At 45.4% G+C, this 27,862-nt stretch overlaps 1 protein-coding gene across 7 annotated transcripts in view; it reads right to left on the bottom strand.

Annotated features, from left to right (window-relative positions):
• Window positions 1-27,862, bottom strand: part of SWT1 (SWT1 RNA endoribonuclease homolog) — a 793,385-nt gene that overhangs the window by 294,691 nt on the left and 470,832 nt on the right. For all 7 annotated transcript variants that reach the window (XM_069232008.1, XM_069232009.1, XM_069232010.1 and 4 more), the window contains one exon: window positions 6,479-6,642. In XM_069232008.1, the coding sequence (XP_069088109.1) occupies window positions 6,479-6,642 (164 nt within the window). The remainder of the gene's footprint in view (window positions 1-6,478; window positions 6,643-27,862) is intronic.

The raw sequence follows: 27,862 nt of genomic DNA on the forward strand, positions 1-27,862 counted from the left end.
AATGTTATATTATTTTGCAACCATCCCACTCATTATACCGAGGGTGGTATTTAAAACAATTTCGTCCTTGATTACAGGATTTAAATGGGGAACCAACAGACAAAGGATAGCATTGCGCACCCTCCAGAGAACAACAGCAGAGGGTGGTTTGGCTGTTCCTGACTTTGAATTATACTATTGGGCGAGCCAACTCCAATGGCTGGCGCGATTCATCACAGCACCCCCAGTGGGGGAAGCACTGAGAACCCCTCTCCACTGCCCCCGTGATAGAATTCTGGGCATTCTACTAAACCCCAAGAAACAGAATAAAACACTTCCAATAGAATGGGAAGCATCACGTCACTGCTGGGAACAATACCTAAAACGAACACACACCAGAACACCGTACTCGCCAGAGGCCCCCCTGATCTGTATAGGAACCGTCACAGGAAATCATGTAATAAGGGGTATCACCCAATTCATGGCACTTCAGATCGACACCATAGGGGCTCTATATAATAACGGGAAACTGTGCACTTATGCATAACTGCAGGAAAGGTTCCAGATACCACCAGGGCTGTTCCTAACCTTTAACGCAATTGCTAGGACTCTTCGTAGACAATGGGGTACAGGACTAGAAGAACCCCCCAGACATAACACCTCTGCCCAAATATGCACTATAGGAGACCAAGGGAAGTTGATTTCAGGGATATATACATCTCCACTAACCAGCATATGCCTTCCCTTAAATAAACTTAAGACCGAATGGCAGGGGGAACTGGATGTTACAATAGATGACACAGTGGACCAGAATAACCACACACATATATACAGTTTCCAGAAATGCCAGGTTTAAATTAATAAACATATATGTTTATCACAGAGCTTACTTAACCCCCTATATGATATCAAAGATTTATGGTGTAGAAAATGCCAGCTGCCCCGATGTGCAGAACTAGCAGCAGGGTTGCTACACATGCTCTGGAGTTGCCCACTAATCGGGGACTACTGGATGGGGATATTTGAAGCACTCTCCACTTGCACGGGCAGAACATTATCCCGATCAGCCATGGTGGCGGTTTTGGGAGATTTCCCTCGCCCCAGCAAGCATAAAATCACAAACAGATTCATAGACCTGGCTTTGATACTTGCAAGGAGAGAAATAACTTCACACTGGAAAGATCCGAAGGGACCACAGATAAATCGTTGGAGAAATGCATTAATCAAGTGGGCGGAAACTGAAGGGACAGTATTACTAAGGAAAACACTCAGGGGCCTAGGAACTAGAGACAATGCTCAGCACTGGAACATGATACTGGAGAATTTTAGAACACCTGACACTTCTAACTCTGATGCGGAGGCAGATTTACCAGAATCAGATCATGTATAATTGATCAAGACATTCCTGTTGAAGATCGTACAAAAGGCCAAATAAGTGATTCATTTGTGAACCGAACAAATACCTCTGTATAATTGATGGGAAGTGCGAAAGGGGAGAGGGAGGGGGAAGGGGAGTTACAAAAGATGGGAAGTTATTTTGTTTTTGTATGCGTTTCATGCAATTATAAAGCAATAAAAGAGATCTTTAAAAAAAAAAAAAACAACACTCATACCATTCAAACATGCACGCATGCACTATTCATTTTAAAACATCACACACGCACGCACGCACATCCATTAACACCCATAACATTCAAACATGCACGCATGCACCAAACATTCATTTTAAAAGATCACACACACTCATACTTTCACACGCACGCATGCACCTCCATTAACAACACTCATAACACTCAAACATGCAGGCGCGCACCAAACATTCAATTTAAAACATCACACAAACACACACACTTACCTTCAGCCTCCAGGTCCCAGGAGGGTTGGGACTGCTGCCTTCCCTCATTGGCTGACCTTAGGTCAGCCAATGAGGGAAGGCAGAAGTCCCAGCCTCGTCACAGAGTGGGATGGGGTCAGTGAGACTGCTGACCCCACCCCACTCTGTGACAAAGTGTCACTGATTGACACTCGCCCTGGGCGCTTCAGGGCTTAAACCTGAAGCGCCCAGGGAGAGTGGCAATGGGTGACGCTTTCCTCGTCACCAGGGGAGGGCCTCGAGTCACCTTTGCTGAGCCGAGGAGGTCACGCCCATAGGAGCTGTGACCTCCTCAACCCACCAAAGTTCAGCTCAGGCAGCCAGGAGCATGGCTCACTTATTGCTGTCTGAGCTGAAAATGAAGAGTGTCTGTCAGGCTGGCCTTTGTTCAGCCTGACAGACACTCTTTATGAGGGGCAAAAGGTGGGTGGGGGTGTGGCCCCTCCGCCCTAAAGGACGGGCCGCCACTGCCCGTGCCTCTCACAGGCTAAACATGCTCTAGAGCGATTGTGCATCACAGTCCAGGGAGAAGGAAAAGGACTGCTTTTGCAGCGCTCTGCATCCTTTAAAAAAACACCAAGCTCCCTGTAACTCTGAAGTCACTTATTAGGTTGCTGGACTGGCTGCAAGGGCTGAAATGTAGGTCTTGAGAATATCCCCAGAATTTGCGGTACTATTGATGAAACTGAAAAGTAGGAAAAGTCACCCCGAAGCAGCGAACCATAGCCCGACCTTGCCTGAAGCACTCTGGCACTGAATGACCCTTCTTTCCATAGAGCCGTACTTCAGTGAGAGCCTGTAGATAAGGTTTGCTTGGACATCCACCGAAAAGTCAGTGGAATGGAGCAAGGCATGGTGGTGGACAGCAATTAAAGACCACATGGACCACTCCATCCCTTAATCAACTGTGCTCAAACCTGAGTAAAGGACCTACTTGGCTGCATTTTACTATTGCACACATATTCTATGAAATCATTGGAATGATAGCCTGAACGGTTTCCATCTACACAATCTACAAGGTTCCATGAAGATGTTGCTGAAAATATGGAAAAAGGAGAAGGCCCACTTTTGTTAATGCATGAATTAGGAGGTAAATGTGCATAATCGTACATGATCAGAAAAGAATACAGGCCTAGAATGCTTATAATGTCCAAATAGAAGGCCCAGGATAGGATGCATGGAAGCAAGGACCAGGACAAGCAGAAACATTTATTCATACTGCAGCTGGAAGTAGAAGGCCATAGAAAGCTTGAGTCATAACTTGATAACACACACAGGGAGGGTGCACATTCCGATCCACGTTCACAAGGTAAAGGGTACACCATTGTTTTGAAAAGGGAACACGATAAGCTTTGATGCTTGAAGGCCAGCAGCTGTGCAAGGAAGGACAGATAGAAATGTTTCCAAGCGTGGAGTTAGCTGAGGAAGAACATACTGATAGGCTTCAGAATGTGAGATCAAAAGGTACTGCGGTTTATTAACAAATGTGTTCATGACAGATGTGTAACCTTCTCTTTTCTGTAAATGCGTAATTAGATGCTTTCTCAAGGAGAAATGTGGATTTGTGCTAACGTTCGTAGAGATAACAATGTACCAAGCAAGCGCTTAAATCAAAATGCATGACGGATGATAAGACGCATTCAAGGCATCAAAAGGGTATAAAGAAGATGTTTGTACTGACAGAGTTGAGTGCGGTATCAGTCACAGAGCTGTGCTGCCCTCCCGGACGTTATTCATAAATGCTCATATTATTTGCCAAAGAGAGTTGTGTCGTTCATTCATTTCCTGACTCACAACAAAGAAAATAACTTCACCCCCACTGCCTTAATCTTCTTCAACAACCTATTTGCAGAAGTTGAAGAAAATGAGTTAAGATTCTATTTGAAGGGTGTGGCATCTGAACTACAAGACACTCTGTGAGAGGGGAGCAATCGGAAACATTGGGCCCCCAGCAGATATAAGATAGAGGAGAGTGACCTGGTAGTTCACTGTAAGGGCAGATGCTGGCTTGCTCCATGCTATGAAAGTGGGGCCCATCAATGCCTAGTTAAAGTGTAGCAAGGGTGCAACAGAGGTGAACAACAGTTATAGAACCTCTATAAGCCTTGGTCTCTTCTGCAGATTAAGGCAGTTCAAGGACCTCTGCGACAGAACAGTCGTGAACAAAGCAATTTCATCTGTTGGAGACTAGAAAAGGACACTCGAGCTCCATGTTCAGATGTCTGGGTTACTGGCACCCTGCAGGGCCAGAAGTCACTAACATCCATCCTAATGGGGGAAGGGAGAAGATGGTCAGCCTCACTGCTGTCATCACCTAGATGTTCGGCCACTGATTTGGGTCAGAATCAGGCTCAAACAGTTGCTGGGGCCTGTCAATGTGCTTATCATGATGCAAGGGTTTGTGGGGGCACTTCTCCATCAACTGTTGCGCTTGTGTCAGGACCTGACCAAAGGAGTCTTCCTGTTCTGAAAATGTGCTGTTTTTAGTGGGTCTGAACTCTGCATTGATAGCATCATAGATAACACTGACACCTTGGGGGGAGCACCTGGCAAGGACTTCCGCAGAAGAGGAGACTCAAGATCAGAATGGCAACAGAAGTCAATACATGTTGGAGTAGCGCCAGGGATAGAGCAACTGACCGAAGTCCAGACAGGGGCCCTGTGTTTTTTTTGGGCCGGCAGATGCCTCAGAAGAAGCCATGGTAAAGTGAAAGGGACCGGTGTTGCCTGTGTGAAGCTACAAACTGCATAGGGTCAGCACAAGAGGCTGGGAACTCCAGAAAGAGAGCACAAGGCTCCAGTTCTGAAGCTGGTGCATGGTCAATCTCCATCAAGATGGGCTCAGAAGATGACATTGAGGCTAGGGAGCAGCACCACTTTCTGTAAAACTTACCTGTTAAGCGGGATTGAGATTGAGATTGAGAGGCAGAAAAATACCTTTTGCAATGCTTCTTGTGCTTTTTCCTCAAATACTTGTCAATGTGCTTGGAAGCTGCTCTTTGATGACTTGCTAGCTGAAGGTGAGCCGGAGTAGGATGGGTCTGGAGCAGTGCTGAGCTAGAAATTCAACATGAGCACATGCCATAAAGAGTATGACCTCCCACTCCTTGCCCGCACTAAACAATATTTAGCACATCATATTGGTGCTTGGAACCCAGGCCCCTGAGGCAGACTTCATGGGTTTGAAGAGGTACAGAGATGATAAATAAGAGACAAGACAGAGTTTATAGAAGAAACAAACAAAAGGACAGCAAAAACAATCTATTAAGGAGCATATCATTCTGACACAGAAAGCACAACCAGTTTCAGCCAGGCAGGAGGAATACATGGTGTTATGCCAAAATGGAGGATCTTACTTGTTAGGCATATACTTTCTCATTCTCGAGAACAGGGTTAGGTTGCACTGGCAGCAACTGGATAGCAAGGGAATTTGTTGCATCTCTGCTAAACGTATCTATTTTTCAGGACCATTGAGGGTGAATGTTGACATTGAGGTAGAGCATATTGTCTATGTGAGTCTCCTTAGTTAGATGGGTAATACTCTGATGTGGGTCTGGAGCTCGGTATGCCACAAGTCTCAAGATGCATCTCATTTTAGTGACCAACAAGGCTGCAACCTGTTTGAGGTAAATTGTACTCCTGTTAACAGGGAACCATACCCAGCAGTTCAGTCTGGACCCACCCTTTTGGGGCATGTCAACACTGATATATATATTGCTGATCCCTGTGGGTAATGGAAGAAAAGAGCTAAAAGGATACACTGGTATTAATTAGTTTGGGTATGCAGCCCAAACTAATTAAGCACGGCTAAGATTAAACCAGGTATACCAGCTAAAACTTTTATGCTCTCTTACTGAACCAAGCTATGGCGGCGTTGATAGAGAAATATATTTTTCTCAGCTTAGATAACAAACCTCTACAAATATACATTTAACTTTTTCCTTGCATGTAGTTTAGGCAGCGTTTCAAATACAATTCTGAAATCCTGGAAGACCCTGCCAACTTCAACCTCATTAGAATTAATAATTCCCTTTTCAAGGTATTCACTGGCTTTCTCACCTTCGTGGCTACTAATAATCACAATCTAAAACAGTCCTCTAACCTATTAAAAAAGAAAGCACTCTTTGACCCCACAGCATGCTGAATATCGCACAATATCCCATCAAACAGACTAACATCAAAGGAAGCCCCCTTTTTCACTACAATGAGCTCACAAAATGTCATCCCTAAATCTACAGGACAGAACTAACCCCTCGGTCATTTGGATCACCTCCATTATCTATCTACCACAAACCACCCTCAACTAGAATAGTGGTCTATCAACTGCTCAACAATGGTGCACTTAAGCAAGATGCCTTTGCTATGCCGAATCATAAACCTCACACAACCTCCTGAAATTACTCAACATGAAATACAACATCAATAATCATGTCTTGTTATAGCTGGTATCTATGAACCAATGTACTTAACAAACAATTAATGCACAAAGAAGAAAATCAAAGAATAATAATTGCTAGCTGAGGCTGAGTTCCATAGTTATAGTTATTTCTAAGGTTACTTCGAACTACGCTATTGCCAATGCACTTGCTATTAACGTTAAAAAAAAGTAAAAAAGGAAAATCTTACCTCGACCCAGAGATCGTCAAAGGCCACTTTCATTTCAGTTTCTAGTATTCTGGATAAAGCTAATCCTAGGCACTTCTCCAGATCAGAAATAACATTTCTGAAGGGGTTGTCAGCAACTGTACTTGTGTTTCCACCTGAAGTATCATTGTTCTTGTAAACATGACCTAATGATTAAGAACAGGCACAAGCTTTTTATAAGGTATACTGGGCAAAAACAAATGAAACAATATATTAACCATTAGAACAAAATGATTATTCTCCTGTTGGTATCATTCAGAAGCATGCAAAACAGTGTCAAGAGTGATCACAAACAGCGTTTTCATCTAGACATTCAGTTGGCTTTCTGAAAAGCTATTATGAACCACCTCATCGTTGGAAAAACACAGAACCCTCTACACCCCTGTTAAACCCTGGGAAACAATTTGCCTCACCAACGGCTGACTCCAACTTGATCAGGACCTCTGCAACAATCTTTCTCAATTCTCCAGCAACAAAATCACTGCCATTTATAGCAACTTTAACCTGCAACCGGACCCAGCAGACTTTGCCGAACGCCTCCTGATCTTGTCCAAAGAACCAGTGCTAACCACAGGACCTGTCATCACCCCAGACAAAAAACCTCCACCACTATAAGTCCATCCACTCAGGGGCCCCATTGTACCCAGGCTCCTAGCATGGCTACTCCAGAGGACTGCAACCCATTAGCAGCATGCTCACAGTCATTCTGAATGCATTCACATCTTCTACAACCTTCTCAGTTGCTGCAAACATGCAAATGTCCTCCTTTTGCTGAAGATATCCTCTGAGGAACTTTCAACGCTCACCAACTACAGACCTATCTCCCTGCTACCATTCCTGGACAAGGTCTTAGAGAAAGTTATCAACACATCACTGAATACCTCAGCAACTACCAACTTCTTGACATCAAACAGCCTTGTTTTAGACCCAATCATAGCATGGAAAATGCCCCTTATCACCGCCAAATATGGCATCCAGAGACACTGCAGCCTTCATCTTCATCGACCTCTCCGCAGCATTTGACACATTCTCCCACTCAATACTCTTTCAATGCCTCCAGGACATCCAAATTCAAGGACACGCACTCCGACAGATCTGCTCCTCCCTGACTGGAAGGACCCATTCAATCAGCTTATCACGGTACATCACGGACTCCCACAACCTCATCTGAGGAGGTCAACAAGGATCCTCCCTGAGCCCGACCCTCTTCAATGCATCCACGATCCCTCTAGCCATCTTTATCTACTTGCCCAACATCTTCTACACCAACAGCACACAACTAATTTTCTCCCTTATGGACAAGATGCCAAGTACCCAGATCAATTTCAATGCCTGCTTATATGAAATCACCCACTGGGTGATGACCAACTGTCTAAAGTTGAACACCGACAGGACTGAAATCATGATCTTCAGGAAGAGCATATCACTGTGGGACTCGACTTGGTGGTCAGGAGAGCTAGGACTGAAACCCACCCCCACCACACACACAACAAACTTTGGAATCATCATCAACAGCAAATTTGGCATGAATGTCCAAGTCAATGCAGTCATCGCCTCATGCATCCATTCCCTGAAGATAGAGCAAGATTTCAAATGTTTCCCAGTCAGCACCCATAAAATCACCACACATGCCCTGGTCACAGGCAAGCTGGACTACGGGAACGCTCCCTGTGCCAGAATCAACAACAACAAAAAACTCACCAGAAGGCTATAGACCATTCAGAATTTAGCAGCCAGAATCACCCTCAACTTCCCACACTGCACTCACATCACGCCACATGTGAAGGAGCTCTACTGCCTTCCCACTCACAAATAAGCACAATTAAAACTCCTTACCCGCACTACATAATACTGGTCCAGCATTTCTCAATCATTGCATCTGCTTTCACAAACCTTCCAGACACTTATACTCGTCGAAACTCCTACTTGCACGCATCCCACACATATGGAAAATGAGATCTGTCAGTCAAGCCTTCTTCTACATTATTCCTATATCGCTCCTGAAACTTGGAACAACCTGCAGGTACACAAAAGAGTCTCCTACTCACCTTGCATTCTGCAAGAAGCTGAAGACCTGGCTTTTCAAGTAGTTCCACTAGGCCCTAGGTGTAGCTAAACTCAAACCTGCTCAGTGCCAGAATACACTCCCAGGTGATAGTACACTCTACAAATCGGCATAACACAACATACCACAAGCAGGGACCATACCAGATTCTCAGATTAATCAATGACTAGCTCATTAGGTATATTGAATCTAAATATATCCCCTGTAGATCTCCTGAAAATCTATCAATATTACAACCCAGGTGGACCAGAGTTAGGCATTCCTGCCATATACAGTCTACAGCCAAAAACAGAAACTAGTCCTCTACTAGAAAAACAAGCAAACACACCTAATACCAAACTAAGGGCCTGATTTAGATCTCCACAGAGGGGATACTCTGCTGCAACAGTGACGGATATCCCGTCTGCCGAAACTCTAAATACCATAGAAACCATTATAATGCAGTAACCCCTCCTCTGAGATCTAAATCAGGCTCTTTGTGTCTTAACCACCTACGAACACCTCAATCTGAAAATAGAATAGAGCTAATTGAGCATGGTTTAAATTCTGAATCAATTTGCTTAGTAATCTAGTTAAAATATTTTCCTGCATTTTTTAGACAAATACCTGTGATTATTTTATTTACTAAACCCAACAAACAATAACAAATCAAATTTCTCATCACATGTAAACAAAACAATACATATTTTGAGGTAATAGAGTATCACAATAGGACATTTACATGTATGGCACAGATATTTCTAGGGTTAAAATTCAGAACAATACAAACACTTCTCAGTGCTACAGCTACAATCAAATTGGGTTCCTATTCAACATTTTAGTCAGGGACTACACTTCAGGATGCTTTCCCTGACAGAGTCTGCCTTTCTCTTTCGAGGATGGGTAGTGCACGCTTTGCCATGTTGGGAGATGTGAACCTTCAAGAAAAACCATGTTCAATTCATGTTAAAGAACACGTGTTTTGATTTTAACTACTAGCACCATCACTTCATAATATCTATAATGACCCTGGTCAAATAATTTTGTTTGGCTGTTCTTCAGTTCACTTACTGAAATATGGGAGTCTTAAGAAACAGGCTAAATCAAGGGGGCTGCTACATGCTAAGATAAAACATCTTTTTAACCTGGGTTATCAGCCCAACATTGACTGCAAGTTAGAAACATAAAAATAAAAATGTTGCAGGAAAAAATCTGGTCACTCTCTTCCAAACTCCAAATGCCACTTTCACTGCCGGGTCCCACATCCTCTGACAGCTGGACCAATGGCATGCAGAAGTCACTAAAACAGTGTGAAAAGCGGCAGCAGGCAACTTGTAGTTGGCACAGCACTGTATAGAGAGCAGTAGGAAACTGCAAGATGCTGCAAGGGGAGTGATGATGCACCTGGAGCACCAATTACAAAGGTAAAATGGGAGGGGTGCTAACCTGGACTGTGCATGTGTGCTTCACCATTGATTGTGGTGAGTGGCAGTACTGAATAAGAACTCCAGTGGGCAAATGCATAACTGGAGCCTCCACAGCTCCTCCTGACCTGATGGACACTGGAAAGGTTCAGAATTACACAACTCTGTTTTAAAGAATTTGGCGGTATTGAAACAGGCCTGCAGACAGAGATGAACCGTTTTGTGGTTCTCAGATCTAACGTCAGCAACAATGAGACAAGAACAGCTCATGATGAAGCAAGATTTGCTGCTATCAGGTGTCCTTAACCTAGTTACAGTACCCTGCATGACTGGGCTGAGCAGGGTGGAAATACTGTGGATTTGTTCGGACTAAGGCAGCCATATATTCTTGCATGAAGTTAACAGAGCTGGAGTGTGAAGTAAGACCAAACGGTGTGATGCTTTGAGTTTGACATAAAATAAGTTATTAGATACCTGCTTGAATTCTCTATTAGGCTAGTTAGGAGTCATGTGGGGGGATAAAAGGGTTTTCTCTGGTGACTTATTTATCAATAGCATTATCCTCCTATGCTACCCCCTGGTTCCCCCCAAGTACACTTGCCTATCAACCTGTTCATGTTTATACCCTACCTCTGATCTTGCTCTCCTCTTCCCAGATGAGTTTGATGATGTCCATGGCATAACAAAGCAGAATGAACAACAACGTATTTTAGTTCTCTCCCCTCTCAATTGAAGAATGCTAAGTCTTAATTAAGCACAGTAAACTATCTGGTTTTCCCCTTGATATCTGTCTAGCCTATACGGTAAAGGGTGTAAAAGTATTTTTAAATGTGAATTATTTGTGCAAAGTAGTAATTTTAATTATGCATTTGAGCATAACCAATAAAATGATTTTGTACTTAAAACAATTAAATTATCTAATTTAAAAGTGTGATTAATAATGTAATATAGGTATGCCACTTTTTCATGCAAGACACCATTTATTTAAAATGGATGTAGTTCCTTGGGTACTATTTATCCTGCTTCTGCTCATTCCCCCACCCAATCAGCGACCCACTGCGAGTCTTCTCTCTCCAATTTGTGGAACACAGTGCACTATGACACAAAAAACAACTACTGTAATAGAATGTGTTGTATTGCGAGTAAAACTTTCCCATTGTGTACCTGATGTATAATTTTGAAGAATTTCAGATGGAAGTTCCCACGAACGCATGCAGAAGAACATAATTGTATGAGTTATTGTTAAGAAATGTTTTATATTATGTTGCACCTCTCTGGAGTGCAGTTGCTGAGGAAGCAAGAGGAAGATTTATCTTACCATAAGAAATAGGTTAGTATTAAGAACCTTTTAGAAATACAAATTTGTTTTTTATTTGCTAAAGAGACCTAACTACGATCATACCATGCTTAATTTGCAGTTTTTATTAACTGATATGCATAAATTGTGTATAAAAAACACTGTTTTTGAAGGAGCGGGACAACTTTCCATTTTCCTCTTGAGACTCTCCGATAATTTTGAGACTTTCTTTGCTCACTTAGGATGCGGTCAGGACTCTTTATGAGTTTGACACTTAGAATATAGAAGGACTTAATTGCTCAAATAGGGATCTTGTTATGATTTATGATTCTTTTTGCAGATGTTAGCGTACAAATACGCTACAATCCATTCAAACACAAGTCCAATTCCAGATTGCATGTATTCCAAATCATCTTTATTTTGTTTGGTAATATAAAACAAGGCAGTCAACGTGTTACGGTCGCCTCATGTGAACTTCCTCAGGGCACTTAGAATTCTAGGTCCACTTATGAAGTATCTTGTTCCTGATTCCATCCATTGTCGGTTCAATCCCGATCCTTTATATACATACGATCCTCATATTCTTAACCAATACCAGTATTTGAACTGGTTATGGCTATTAAGCCACTGTAGTTGACACCTCAATGCATGTCCTTGAACATACCGTTACCGCAGCGTACAGTCTTAATTCTCAGAAAGCAGCGTGATGAAAGGGCTGTCAGTACTCTTTATGTGTTTGACACTTAGAATCTAGAAAGATTTAAATGCTCATCTCGGGACCTTGTTATGACTTATGATTCTGTATTTTGCATCTGAGCCTTTGTGGTAAACAATGCATATTTCTCTGTATTATTACATTACTAACTCTGTATTACAACGTTTTAAAGTTCAAATTCTGATCTAGAATTCAGTTTCTTGAGTGGTCAAAGTAAAAATTGGGGTTCATACAATATTGGGTATACAGGAGATTATTGGGGTTTGAGTCAGTTGATTCCTCATTTGTTCACATGATAAATTATTTCTTTTACAAAGGAACAGTACGGGATGAATGAAAGAAAGTAATCATCTGCCCCTTGTTAAAGAAACCAGGATAGGCAAATTAAAATGAAACCAAAACCATAAAATAACTCTCAGAATCCCTTACACCATGGATATAACTATCCAATATTCTAGCGGAGTACGAAACTGCACAAAACTCCCCTATTTATTCCCAGGATTTAAGGCAAATCTTAATACTATGTGCTTTTTTGGCTGTAAAAAATGTACAGTGATTATGTAAACTAGAATAAAATGCTTATTCTTTTGAATCATAACATGAAATGAGGATCAACTAAATCATACTTACCTCAGCACTACAAAAAAGCTGCTGAATTATCATTTACTAAGGCCACTGTCAACCATCCACAAAATCTGTGCAGCTACACACTGACTCGGGAGGCAAAGAGGTAGATGTGGCCAGGTGCTCAATGCTGTCACTGAAGAGGAGGATATGTGGCTGGTTGAAACATGGAAGCTGTCGCCGTGTGCCGATGCAGTTTGAGCTTCCACCATGAGGTCCCGGACAGCTCCATCTGCCTCAGCTTACTTCCATCTCCTCGGCTACTCCTGATCCCGGGAGCAGCAAAGAGGTAGATATGGCCAGGTGCTCAATGCTGTCACTGAAGAGGAGGCTATGTGGCCGTTTGGAACACGGAAGCGGTCGCCGTGTGCCGATGCAGTTTGCACTTCCAGCACGAGGTCCCGGACCGCTCCATCTGCCTCAACTTTTTCCATCTCCTCGGCTATTCCTGATCGCGGGAGCAGCTTTGGTGAGGAGCCATGAGGAGTATGAGCGGTGCTGAGCAACAGTAAGAGGCCGTCATGAATGGCTGCCAAGCGGCATGTTGTATTGCATCTGCAGCGCCTGGATACAGTTTCTGGGAAAGAGAAGAGGGGTGCAGCACTATCGGCAATATTGACAGGAATCTCAGCGGCGGCAGTGGCACTTGTAGCTAAGTGGAGATCCTCAAATGGATTCAGTGACCAGAAGAACAGTACTGGCAGAAATCCACCCCTCCACAGTTCAACAAGAACCATGGTGTGTAAACAGGTAAAGGTGAGCTGTGTAACCCATGAAAAATTATGGTACATAACACAAAAGAAGGAAGCTCACTACATGAAGGTCTAAAAGAAAATGAGAAAAGAACCTGGGAGGACAGGAATGAGGTTCCGGTAGCCAGTTCGATCAACCCTGAGTTCAAAAAAAGAGGCTGCCTGGTGACAATTGATACACAAAGTTCAATATAGCTAGTGAATAATCATTACTGGAAGAACCTTCAATAGACAGTATGCAAAAGGATATGGTGACAGGTTTGTGGCCAGCCACTTGCGAAGATGGCGCAGGTTAAAATAGCTCCACTCCGGCCTGCTTTAATCCCCCTCGATCCAACAATAATCCTGCACAGATGAATAAAAGGGGACAGCACCTAAGTGCCCTGCCGGCTCTGGCGTGCAGAAAAACCAGTGGGCGCCACAGTAAGCTGCCCCGGCCGGCGCCTCTGGCAGGAGGCGAATGGCGCACATTAGGGCAGCCAAACTGAGGCAAGTAGCTGCCGGAAGAAACGAGGTGCTGCAGCGGGTGTGCTACCGGCCTGCCCTCTTGTCTGCAATTGGACCAGAGGAAAGCTGTGCCAAGGCAGAGGGGCCGGCGTCAGGAGAGGTGATCGGTTCATGGCACGGCGATGGTTGGGACAGCGCGAAGGAGGAGGAGCCCCGGGTGGCCCAGTGGCTCAGGGACTGCACGCCCAGGAAGATTGACCGGGTCTGAGAGCGTGGCCTAAGGCACACAAAAATGTTGGGAGAGAGTGCGAATCCTCCCCTTCCCTGGTTGGTGCTCCCTGCAGGGCGTTTGCTGCACCGGTGCAGGGCTGGTGTCTTGAAGGACCTGAAGAGAGAGTAGGCCCAATTCCAAGCTTGGCCTCGCGATGAAGGCCCCTCGGTGTTTGGGGGCTCCGCAGTGGGAATGGTTTTGTAGACTTGAAACCCATAGAAGTGCTGTGCCCCATCCCCCAACCCATATTCCTCCCTCTGCCCACATTTTAAAGCCTGGCATATAGCAGCTGGAGGAGTCCTCCGCAGAGAGGCGAGGCTCGGACACAATGAGGGGGTTAAGTACTCCCTCGCCCGTTCCACAAACATTCTGCGGAGGCAGAAGAGTGTGGGGACTCATCAAAAAGACCTGAAGACCATGCAGGAAGGAGCCGGCCAGACGAGGAGTGCACCAAGTGGCACGGAGACCGGGTCATGGGTTATAGTGAGAAAGATATTCCTGCAGCAAAGACCTCCGTGCTACAAAGAGGAAATACCTGGGGTGCTGGGCCACGGTCAAGGGCCGGGCGTTAAAAACTTCGCAGATCAACAGTCTTGACAGATATGTGGTGAGGATGGCAACCTCGGAGGGGCAGCTGGTGGGCCCAGAGGATAAGGCTCCTGATAAAGACCAGGCACAGAGCTCTGTGCCCTCCTTGCGCTCTATAATGGCAGCCATTCAGAACATCTGAGGCTCAATTTCCACGACTGAACAAAAATTAGACGCAGTAACGATCAAGATCTATCTTTTGAGGGGAGAGTTTGGGAAAATGTCTGAGAAGGTGGTCATAGCAGAGACCCACATCGAAGGACTACAATAGAGTACGAAACGGTTGGAGGAACACGGTCGGTCCATCACTAAACAAAGCTTAGCAATGGTGGCTAGACTGGAGGACCAGGACGGCAGGGCCCAAAGAAACAATATTAGAATAGAGGGGGTGCCAGGGGGCATGGAAGGCCCTAGTATGGACCTCTTTGTCGAGGATCTTACCCTTAAACTAAAACCAAAGAGGTTGTCAAACTTCTTCACTTTCGAGTGGGCTCACAGGATGCCAGGCCTACCCCCCCCAAGCCAGGGGATCCGCCACGCACTATCATAGCCAGAATCCTAAATGACAGGGACGCAATACTGCGGGCGGCTAGATCTCATGGAGACATGCTAGTGGATAACACCAGTATCCAACTTTTTCTGAATTTCACCCTTCAGGTGCACACCAGAGGAAAAACTTTGACGAAGTTAAAAAAGCGCTAAGAGCTAAATAGGTAAAATACATGATGCTGCTTCCCACAAAGGGGCAGGTGGTGGCAGATGGGAAGACATGGCATTTTACATTGCCGGAGTAGGCATCGGATTGGCTGGAGGGTGGTGGGCAAGAGACATCCTGGAGATCGGAAAATGCCCCAGCTCACCAAAAAGGACAATATAAGACCCTGAGTGGAAAGCGCTAACTGGAACACTCTTCATTGGGGCCGTGAAGGGGGGTTCAGGGGGACCATGGGGATTTGTTTCTGACTCCAAAATGATTGTTCCCTCTGCGGGGTCGCCTCCGGAAGGAAGTAAAGTTTTGGCAGGAACGCCTGGGGCACGTTAGTCCGAAGGTCGCAGGCTTGGTAGCTCCCCTGTATATTTGGGGGGATGACTTTAGTACTGAATGTTTCTATATTAGTCTTAACATCTAGCAGGCGGTGGCTCACCCTCAATACAAGGTGTTTAGTTTGGGGCGACAGGTGCTCTGGAAGTTGGAGGGGTGGGGATGTCTTAACTCACCCAGCAGGGTAGTAGGGAGAGGGGAGTTTATCGGGATTGTTTTCTTGTTCACAACCTTTATGTTTTACATAAGTTTCATTTCTTGGAGAGAGGGGATTCACATGGCACAGAGAAATCACACACTAGACAACATACGGAATAGGGATGCCACACAACATGATTAGAAATTTGACCATTTGGTCATGGAATGTCAACTGCCTGGGCAGCTCGGTGAAGCACACATTAGTCCTGCAGTATTTGAGACACCACACACCAGGCAGTGTCCTATTGCAGGAGACCTACCTCAAGGGGAACTACTACAAGCCCCTGGAAAAGTCTGGCTATGTAATGAGAGCACATGCCGGCTATACTACTGATTCCAGGAGTGTGGGGATCCTCATTAAAATAAATTGGTGTCTCTCCTCCCTCACTGGATGTGGCAGGATGCGAATGGCCAATTTGTGGCACTGCCTGGCACTTGGGAGGGCATGACACGCCCTCATTTTAACCTTGGTGGTAAAAACCGCCCACCGGCGTGGCGATGGCTGCCAAAAGACTGTCGCCGCGGCTACCAGCCATCTGCCATATTATGACCACAGCCAGATTTCTGCCACAAGAAGGGCGGAAATCCAGCTGTGGCCATGCCGGCGGATGGTGGTAAGGTGGCGCTGCTACCACCCGCAGCACCACACCAGTAGACCACCTCCAGCCGTATTATGACGAGTAATACAGCCTGGCAGTGTTCTGCTAGTGGTAGCAGCGCTCTGTCCCGTCTCCTGCCAGAGGACCCCCTGGATCCAGGTAAGTTGGGTCTCCGACAGGGGAGGGGGGTGTTTTGTGTGTGTGGGTGGGGTGAATGTATGTGGGTGTGTGTTGAGTGTTGAATGCGTGTGCATGTTCGGAAGTGTGAGTGCGTGTATGTGGTGAATGTGAATGCGTGTACGTTTTTAAGTGTGAGCGGAAGTGTGTGTGATTGGATGTATGCATGCGTGTATGTATGTGTGAATGAGTGTGTGCATGCGTGTGTGTGTGAAGGGGCGAATGTAAGAGGGGATTGGGGGTTTGGAGAGGTAGGGGGGTAGCTGGAGAGCGAGGGAGGGAGGAAACCCATATCAGTGACAGGGAAAAAATTCCCTGTCACTGATATGGCCTACCACCATGGTTTTTGTGGCATTACGAACGCCACGAAAAACATGGCGGTAGGCGGGGTCATAATCCCGAAGGTGGCCCAATGGCGGCCACCGGGCTGGAGATGGATGTTACCGCCGTGACGGTCGGAGTGGTACATCGGCTGAAGCCAACCCGCCAGTGTCATAATATGGCAGTAAGTACCGCCAGCCTGTTGACGGTACTTACCGCAACATTATCGCCGTCTGCCGGGGTCGTAATGACCCCCTTAATCTTTGTTCACTGTATATCCCACTGCAACTTCATGGTACAACTCATCCGGAGGTAGGTAATCTGTTGGTGGGTCTCCCACAGGAACCTTGATGTTAGGGGGTGACATGAGCTCACTCTTGGTGCAGAGTTAGACAGGACTGAGTCGCCAGACGGAGAAAGGGGTGTGGGCCCAATTCGTGAGAGCTATCGGTTTAGATGACCTATGGAGGGAAAGTAATCCTCAAATGTGCCACTATACATACTACTCAGCAGCGCATGGGATTTTCTCTCGCAGAGACCATATCTTCACCCTGTGTACTCGGACCTCGCAGTTCAGACCGGTGGCCGATCATGCCTGGAGAATCTGTGACCACTCCCTGTTGAGGTCCTGCTACGGCACCCTTCCCGAGACTTGGCGCTTCCGCCTCGGATGGATGCTTGGAGCCTACAAGACAACGAAATACAGAGCTAGCTCAGGGAAGGGGCGGAACAATATTTCAAAGAAAACCTGGGTTCGGTCCCCTCTGCAGGCATTATATGAGAGACCTTCAAGTCAGTTATAAGGGGACAGGCCCTAATAGGTGCAAGGGAAAAAGAAACACAGCTGGAATGCGCCGCCATAGAGGGCGACATAGCCCACTTGGAGGCAGTGGCCCTGATTTCTAGGGCACCCACCAAGTGCCATAGACTACAGATGTGCCAGCAGGATTTTAACGCTCTGGCCGAGAATCGGGCCCAAAATCATTCTCTCGCGACGCAGTGTCAATTGTATGATGTGGGCGAGAAGGCTTGCAAATGAGTGGCTTGGCTGAAGCAAAGGGACAGTGAATGATCATGGTTGTTCCAAGTGGACACTGGGCTAGAACATCAAAGACAACAAATGCGCCCATTGTCGAAATGTTTGCAGGATATTATGAGGGCCTATATGCCTCAGGCACAAAGATGACGTTTGAGGACTGTGTCGATTTTCTAAGGGACATTCCTCTTTGGAAACACACTGAGGAAGTTAGAGAAACTCTTGAGGCGGACTTAATGGAAGAGGACCTCATACTGCGTTGCAGAGCCTGCAATAGGGCAAAGCCCCTCCTGGCCCTAATGGGCTGCCGGTCGAAATGTACAAGGGAATTGCCAGCATTATAGCAGAATTGCTGCTGACCATGTTGAGGGAATCCTATGACCTGGGCAACCTTCCAGCAGACTGAAGGACTGCAACAACATTGGTACTATATAAGGAGGGCAAACCTCCGAAAGAATGCTGCTCTTATTGACCTACTTCTTTATTGAATATGGAGGTCAAGGTGTTGTCCAAATATCTGGTGTCTAGATTCTGGGGGGTGATTACCTCACTCATCCATTCGGACCAATCGGGCTGTATGCCCAATAGGAGTACGAGGCTTATCCTTCATCTCCTCTATGGTATGCTCCATATGACAGCGGACCTGTCAGTGGAGCAGGTGGTCATAATGGCATTAGATGACAAAATGCCTTTGATTCTCTTGAGATTGGAATACTTATTTGCCACCCTTGAGCGACTAGGGTTTGGGTCACGCTTCAGCACCTGGGTGCACTTACTTTACAGCTCTCCCATCGTAAGGGTGAATGGTGTGGTATCTTGAGGTTTGTTACTATAGAGGGGTACCCGACAGACCTGCCCCCACAACCCAATGCCTTTTGGCCTGGCATTGGAACTGATAGTGGCATGGGTTCGCTGCGACCCTCTGGTGCGAGGAATACAGGCCGCAGGAGGATGGAAGGAGCGCATATTTTTATATGCCGACGACATTCTCCTATATGTGACACAGCCCTCTCTTACTATTGGCAGGCCCAGACTGCCACAGGACTGTGCAGCTCCAGTTACCCTTGAGGGCTTCAAGTATCTGGGAATTTCTATCACACAGGATCCACAGGAATTCCTGCGTAAAAACATATCTCCCCAGGTGAAGAGGCTTCTGGGCAATGTAACTCATGGGCGTGAGATCCCTCTGACCTTAATGGGTAGAGCAGCGCTGTATAAAATGATCAGCTTGCCACGATTTCTCTATATTTTGAAGAACACACCCTACAGGGGCCCTAGGGAGGTATTTCAGAACATTGAAAGAGAGGTCCATTTACTGCTCTGAAAAGGTGGGGTGCCTAGGACTGCCCTGGCCAAGATGCAAAATGGTGCCTATGATGGGAGCTTGGCGATGCCTGATGTTAGGAAATATTACTGGGCAGCACACCTATTAATAACTAATGAATGGATTTTTGCAGATCAACAAGACCCAGCTTACCGGGTGGTTAGAAGTACAAAGGGCAGGGGAGCCCCGGAGGCCCTGTTGACCGATACATGGCAAGAGTGGATCCTCCTCCACAATACACTGGCAGTGTCCCCGGCATGGAGGGAGGCAAGCTTGTTCCTCGGCTGGAGGGGGAAGCTAGCCGACCCTACCCTGCTCTGGCACAGTAACCTGCCATCGGAGGTGCGGGGCTTATAGGGGTTGCAAAAGTGGGAGCTGGTAGGAACTGAGCACTTGGGAGACATATGGAGTGGGCATGCAATAATTAGTTTTGAGGAGCGGCATCAAGACTTTGACCTAGCAGAGATGATTGCTTTAGATACCTCCAGCTGGGGCACGCGCTCAGGAGACATATTACGGAAGGTGAACAATTACCTGAAGCTTCCCCTTTGCAAGATAGGATACTAACAGAGCCTATACAGGAAAAAGGCGTATCGGTGATCTATAAGAAATTGGTCAACAACGCACCAGATCTGCTGGTGGCCTTGAGGGAGGTATGGGGCCAAAGATCTGGGTACCCTCAAGGATGAGGAGTAGGGGGAGGCCCTGGGGGAGCCCCGGGAGATTGCTATTAGGGCTCGCTTCCGGCTCATGCAACTTAAAATACTCAATCGGTCATACTATCCACGGACCCCACTACACAAAATAGAGAGTACGGACTCACCATTGGGCCTAAGGGGCTGTAATGAGGAATATACGTTCTTTCACATAATATGGGGATGACCCCGCATACAGGAATACTGGCCCAAACTCACTCAGGTAATGTCCCAAGTTGTGGCGCTCGAGGTCCCCATGGAGGTTAAGATATTACTGCTGGGGGTTCAGTAAGGCATTTGGTGGCCCAAGTATCAGGGGATTTGCTTGAGGCTGGCCACCAGGATTGCAAAACGCAATATAGAGAAAGCCTGGGATAAATTGGTGGTTCCAGGATTGGCAGACTGGGAAAGGGATTTAAATTGGTGGAAGAAAAAGTGATTTACAAGGGGAGGGGCTGCCCCAGAAACTGGGTGAAGGTATGAGGGAGCGGATGGCTCACAGAGGCTCAAGCCTATACGAAACATAGGGGAGGTAATTGGGGGGACGAGAGCATGAAGGGTCTACCAAAGACTGTATTACAAGCACCACTGTTCTCAACTACCAAAATGCATTATAAGGACCCACACTAATAGCTGGTCAAACTGAAATGACTGTCATATATTGTGAAGCCATGATTTAAACCTCTCTGTTATACAAAAATGAAATGCTCAATGCTCTCAGACAAGATAGAACTATGCTTGGCTCAAATAATTTCTAGCACAATTCTGGAGGGTTCTTCCCTTAGAGATCGTAAACGTACTCCACAAGTGAGCAGGGGCGAATTATTCTGAAGATAGCATGATTTTTGCAAGTAAAAAAGTGGTTAGGGATGAATCTGTACCAAGTATAACAGAAATAGCAATATCAAAAAAATGTAATACAGCATCAGCTGCAGTTAGGACCATGAAAGCAAGTTGCAGCTATTAACAAAGGTTGTAAGAGATACACAACAGAACATTGAAATAACATTAACAAAGCTCGAGGGGACTTCTTGTTCAGGAGACTTTGTTTGATGATAACTTCATCCACGGGGTTATCCTGTCCTCTTAGCCATGCCTGACGTAACCATCACTGGAACAGCAGTTCTGTGTTCACTACATCTACCAGGAGAAATAGCGGCACAGCGTCCGGAGGTATTCCCAAACAGCTGCAGCTGGGTATTAAAAGCCCGCTAATCCCCCAGGGCGCAGGATGCGTTCGGGCAAGTGTCTGGGCCAAGATCAGGCCTGTCTTCACCCATCATCGGCCAGAAGAGGCCGGGCTGGGCTACCCCCTCTTGGCCAGAGGAACACTGAGCTTTAACCATACCAGCCTCCTAACGCTAAACAGGGTAATTGTTCCGACTCATTGCGCTGTTAAGTAGCTACTATAGTTGTGCTGCTGCTACCATAGCTTTGTTTCCCTCTTTCACTCAAGGAGGAATCCTGATAAATTAACTATTCCCGAGGTGTTATATTGATTGGGAAGCCTCTCCTTGGAAACGGGCAAGAGAAAGGCGACTCTTAACCCAAAAGGGGGGAAAGGTCACACAAGAACAGCGAAACATCTTGTTGAGAACTATGTGACGTCTTACTTAGAGATAATGTAATAGAGGAAGTGTAATACTTCTTGGAGACAAATTACCATCTGCCCCAAAGGAGCTGCGTGGCCAAAGAAAGCTAGCGAACGTCTTTGAAAGTAAAAGTCCTTCGCAGACTGTGATAAAAGTAAAAAAGGCTTCTAATAGTGATAACTGCAACCCCGATTCCAACCCTTCGACCGCTGCTGATCTAGAACTGCCAGGAGTTACTCAGATCCCCCAGATCCCATGCAGCAACAGATTTGTGCCGCTTGAAGTTGGAGCCAGTCCGCCTTGCTCCTTGAAGAAGTTGCCATCTAGAAACATGCAGGCCCAAACAGATTTGGTGGTAGTGTTTGTTCTGATACTCCTGGCTGATTTAAAGCAAATAGTCCTCAAACTTTGTGACGCAGTAAAGAACATTAGTAATACCTATTTCGGAGTCAAGATCAGCAAAAGCTTGAGCTCCGATTTTAGCGCTTCTTGCAACCTAAGAAATCCTTATTCTGAGCCAAGTGTTCCTATTGAAGCTATTTTGCGATCTCCCATTAGTTCTGGCCCACTACCCTTATCTTCTTCTAAGCCCACTCATTCCTCAGGCTTTAACTCCAAAATGTCCAGAAGGTCTTCTTCAAGAGTACTAAGAGAACCCTTAAGCTACCAACATTGAACAGCAATGCTTTTCGATGACCCCTCCCCCCTAGTGAGCTATGAAGGCTGTCTTCTTCCCAAGCATTGTCCGCCAGAGCACAATTATCTCGCCTTGTTGTTCTAATTAAACGCAAGATATTTATGGTGAATGTCCCAAGTTACCCCCCAGGCCCGGGCAATCTTCTGAAAATATGGAATTGCTTATCAATAAAGTACCCCCACTGGATCATGAATGTGAGATATTGCTACTCGGTAAACTGGAATGATATAGTACGAGCAGAACGCCACCCCACACCATGTCCTAAATGAGACTGAGCAGTGCATCCATAGCAAACAGGCTTCTAGCCCTTGGGTTTAGCTCTGATCCACCTTTAGGGAGTGAGGTCCAATTTAACTCTGCTCTTTCAATAAGCCCTGTTGCAGTGGCACCTTCCAATACATTGGACACTATGAATGCAAACCAATGACAATCAACTATAGCTAAAGAAGCATTACGGAAGCACCCAGAGTATTACCGCTGCCTCAGAGGGCCAAATGAGTGCAATTTGAGCTCCCTTCCCTCCCAAGTGAGCATAATTATATTGAAATTTGTTTTCCAACCTATAAAGTCATTCTTATTAGTTCTGCAAATCTCTCCAGCCCCCAGATTGACTGCCCAGAGAACTTCTCTTTCTCACTATCCATCAAGAACTGTGACCAAAACAATGCCTCTACCCAGCACAGTGATTCTGAATCCCCAACATCGGATAATCTGAAAATTGTTTGTTGGAATGTGGCTGGACTCGAACTTAGATTTTCAGAGAATGACTTGTGCACCTTTATAGATAATTATTATGATATATGCCTGTACCAGGAAACCTGGATGTCTACTCATGCTTTCAGACCAGGATACAGATGTTATCAGGTTATGGCAAAGAGTGCTCGGCGGCTAGGCCGCAAGAGAGTTGTGTACTTCATTTAAAAGTTCTATTCAGGGGTCAGTTAAACTAATTTCTTGTTCGTGCCAGGTCATTTTAATTTTCAATACAGCTTTATGTAATTACAAAGAACTCTTAGGGATCAATGTATATAACAGACCTGTTATAAGCAGTAGAGACTCCTCCACCTTGCCCTTTTTAAACAAACTTTTTGAAGCCATCTAAAAAGAGTAAATACTTTTTACTGGGAGATGACTAACATTTGCTTCAAACCTTCCCTGTTAATTGAAGACATTACTAAGGAGGAGGATGCCTACTGGGGTATTCCGGGAATTGATTCTCCCCGTTAGGCATTTGTCAAAGGTAGCCCACCAGGTGATTGATGTAATGTTATCTCATGGAATTAGGAGCAGAGCTCTCCTTTAGATGACAGAACCACGCCCTACGTTTAGGAGAGGATTTTATAATACCCACCTACACTACCTTTTTTTAAATCTTGAACTTTGGTCTGAGATGATCGACTATGATGTGTGCCGCCCCTGCATTATTTTTACTGTTCTTCAATGGGTGCATAGATCCCTTTTTGAATTCGGATAATGACTCACCCACTATAGCAGGGAAGAAAATTCCAGCACTAATTTTCGCTGATGATACTCTTCTGATTTCTAAGATGCCCAGAGGGCTACAAACCCTGGTAGATACGTTTGCTCAGTTCTGTAAGCAAAGCAGTCTTGAAATCAATGCCTCTAGACTAGATTTATGACTTTTTATGTAAAGAGGCCTAACAGGTGCAGAATTATTGTGGACTCTAAACTCCTTGAAAGAATCTAGAGTCAAGGAGTTTAACTATCTGGGCAGTAGATTTGTGGAGTGCGATGGATGGGGAGAACAAGTAACTAAGAGCAAGGTCTGTTTGAAACATAGGACTAGCGCCATCTTCAAGCTCTTTGAGTGTTTTAACATTTTTTCAGTTTCCCCTGCTCTGGCGGTCAATGGAGCACAGGCTGCGAGCAAAGCACTATATGGCGCCGAGCTGTGGGGCCATAGCAAAGTCCAAGGCTTACTTCCCGCTGAAAATTTATTCATAAGAATGGTGCTAAAGCTCCTGCAGCATTCTCCTTTACTCCCTATGCGTTTAGTAAATCTACACAAGATAAGTGACAGTGTGCGGCTAAAGCCTATTCTCTTTTTGCTAAGACTTTAGTCAGCAGAAGAATTGGCCCACTACTAGGGAAGCCTTAGGTAACAAGATCAACAGGTCCCAGGCACTCAACATTCCATGGCTAAAGTACATCCAGAGTTCCCCAACTAAACTAGGTGTGGACAAACTTTGGCTCGATCCTGATTCAATCACTTCTAGTGCAGTTCCACTAGTTAAAAAAAAAAAAAACAGCCCTTCTGGCAATCTATGCAGAGGGCTCAATGTGGAGCGTTCTTCCAAAGATCTCTAACTAATACATTTCTGGATAAAAAAATGAATTTCACATTTGAGGAATACCTTGATTTTTTGCAAGCTCCACGCCAGAGGAAGCTCTACAGTCAGCTAGGGTTAGATTCCCTCCTATTGGCTTATTTTACGAGTATCTAGTCCAAGTCCTTGCTCAACAAGGATACATGCCTGGTGTGCAATACTGCTCATGAAGATGCCCAGCACGTTCTTTTTTAGCCCTGCATATACAATTGCTGGAGTAAAATGGATTAAACCACTTTTTGGGCGTTTGGGGATCAGGCACTACCAGGAGGCCTTACGAATTTGTCAAGCCGACACCCATCCAAAGATAGCGTCTTCTGTGTCTAGCTTTTTAGTAACAGCTTGATTTGTAAGAAGCAAACTTTTAAACACTGAAAATCTGCCCTTTGAATTAGCTATAGCACTTCATTCTTGTCGCAGGGAATGTTTACATAACTATGGTATATAATGACCGTAAGTATTGTTTTTATTATTTTTTTATTGTCTTTTGCTTATGTTGCTACAATACCTTCTTTGAATGTATTGTTGTGTCAATGAATTTATGTAAATTTGAACCGGCAAATAAAATGAAATGACATTGCCATTTCTGCAGCATCTGGTGGATACAAAGCCTAACTATGCAAAGGCAGACAACATCGAGCAACCTTTAGCTGAAAATAGGCATACTACATGCTTGTTCAGTCAAGAAAACGTACCTACGTCCATATAAATGTGGGGTCATTTAAGGAGGCTACAATGAAACCATAACCTTCTATGAACCTTCTGTAGTACACAGTCAGACCTAAGAAGGCTCTGACTTGGGTTTGAGTGGTAGGGGCACCGCTATCTATTATGGTTTGGCTTTTGCCCTGTAGTAGCTGAACTTGGCCTCTGCCTACCAGGTGGCCCAAATAAACCACATTTCCCTGCCCTACATGGCATTTGGATGCCTTGATAGTGAGGCCTGCCTTTTCTAAGGCCTCTAGCACAGTTCCAAGGTGCACCAGGTGATCCTCCAAGCTGTAGCTAAAGACAGCTTTATCATCTAGATAAGCTGCACTGAAGCTTTCCAAACCTTGGAGAACTTTGTTCACCAACCTTTGAAATTTTGCAGGGGCATTCTTCAAACCAAAGGGATTTACTGCGAAATGATAATGCCCACTGGGTGTTGAGAATGCGGTTTTGGCTTTTGCAGCATCAGATAACTTGATCTGCCAATATCCTGTAGTCAAGTCAAAAGTGCTGAGATATTTGACTGCAGCCAAAGAATATATCAGTTCACCTGCCCCTGGAATTGGATGGGCATCAGTCCTGGTGACTGCATTGAGGCCTCTGTAATCAACAGAAAAAGTAATTTCTCTTTTTCCTTTTTGGGAGTGAGGCTTGGGTACCAAGATTTCAGTACTAGCCCAAGGGCTATCTGAAGGCTCAATGTCTCCAAACATTAGCATCTTTTGCACTTCTGCTTTGATGCATTCCCTGACATTGTCAGGCTGCCTATAGATTTTGCTTTTTACAGGCAGACTGTCACCTGTGTCAATGTCAGGTTCATACTAGGTGGTTTGACCAAGGGTCAAAGAAAAGAGTTCTGAGAACTGACTGAGGAGATTTTTGCAGTCAGCCTGCTGCTGGTTAGAGAGGCAGTCCTCAAGAACTACTCCTTCTACTGAAGGGAGAAGAGGTCAGGGAAAGAGTCACTCTCTCCTTCTTGACAATCATTAGTGGCCATGAGTAAAGTCATGTCAGCCCTGTCATAATAAGGTTTCAGGTGATTCACATAAAGCACCCTGTGGGGACTTCTAGGTGTGCCTAGGTCAACCAAATAGTTGACCTCACCCTTCTCCACAATAGTGTGTGGGCCCCTCCACTTATATTGGAGTGCCCTGGGAGCCACAGGCTCCAGGACCCACACTTTCTGCCTTGGCTGATAAACAGTCAGAACAGACTTTTGGTCATGCCACTGCTTTTGCAGTTCTTGGCTGGCCTCAAGGTTTTTTGATGCCCTCTTCATGTACTCTGCCATTCTGGATCTTAGGCCTAGTACATAATCTACTATGTCCTGTATGGGGGGTATGAGAGGTTGCTCCTAACTCTACCTCACAGGAGCAAGTGGACCATAACTGGAGGTCCAAACAAAACCTCGAATGGACTATAGACCACTTCCTTCTGTGGAACTTACCTGTAGGCAAAATGGAGGCAAGGCAATTGGAAATCTCATCTCCTCCAGAGTCCCATGATCATGTCTTTTATGGTTTTGTTGAATCTTTCAACAAAACCATTTGTTTGTGGATGGCAAGGGGTGGTGAATTTATGTTACCCCACACTCCTTCCACATTGCTTCAAGGTATGCAAACATGACATTTGTCTGATACCACCTCCTTAGGGAAACCCACCCTGGAGAAGATTCCTAGGAGGGCCCTGGCCATTATAGGGGCTGTAGTGGTACTAAGGGGTATTGCCTCTGGGTACCTGGTGGCATGGTCCACCACCACCAGTATAAATCTGTTCCCAGATTCAGTTGGAGGGTCTAAAGGACCAACAATATCTATCCCCACACTTTCAAAGGGTATCTAACCACTGGCAGTGGAATTAGGGGGGCTTTTGGGGTGCCACCTGTCTTACCACTGGCTTGAGGAGTAACACAAGAGCAACAAAAATCCTTTGCATCTTCAGACATGTGAGGCCAGTGAAAGTGAGGGACAAGTCTGTCCCAAATCTTGCTTTGCCCCCAAGTGGCCGGCAAGGGGAATACCATATGCAAAGGTCAATAGGAACTCCCTAAACGTTTGACCAACCTCCTGATGGCACCAGATTTGGGGTCCCCTGCCTCAAAATAAAGGAGGCCATTGTCCCAGTAGATCTTATGGGTCCCACTGATATCTCCTGCTTCCTGAGCTACAGCTTGCTGTCTCAGTCTTTCCAGAGAAGAAAATGAGTTACTTACCTGTAACTGTGGTTCTCCATCAAGGTGGGAGCCTCACTGTAACTTCAAATACACATAGCAGTACGTTTTTCACACTAGGCCCTAATAGGCTCTTTTATAGCCTATCCATGTTCTTTTATAAAAATAATTTTTTTAAAAAAAGAGCCAAATTTGAGCCACAGCCAATCAGGCGTCAACACCCTCTAGAGCACTCCCAACAGAGGCTCTTTCCCTCAGATTTTCTAGTACAAGTGTGAAGCCGAAAGTTCATCC

This window comes from Pleurodeles waltl, chromosome 4_2 (genome assembly GCF_031143425.1).
Source record: "Pleurodeles waltl isolate 20211129_DDA chromosome 4_2, aPleWal1.hap1.20221129, whole genome shotgun sequence".
In the NCBI taxonomy this organism is placed as follows: domain Eukaryota; kingdom Metazoa; phylum Chordata; class Amphibia; order Caudata; family Salamandridae; genus Pleurodeles; species Pleurodeles waltl.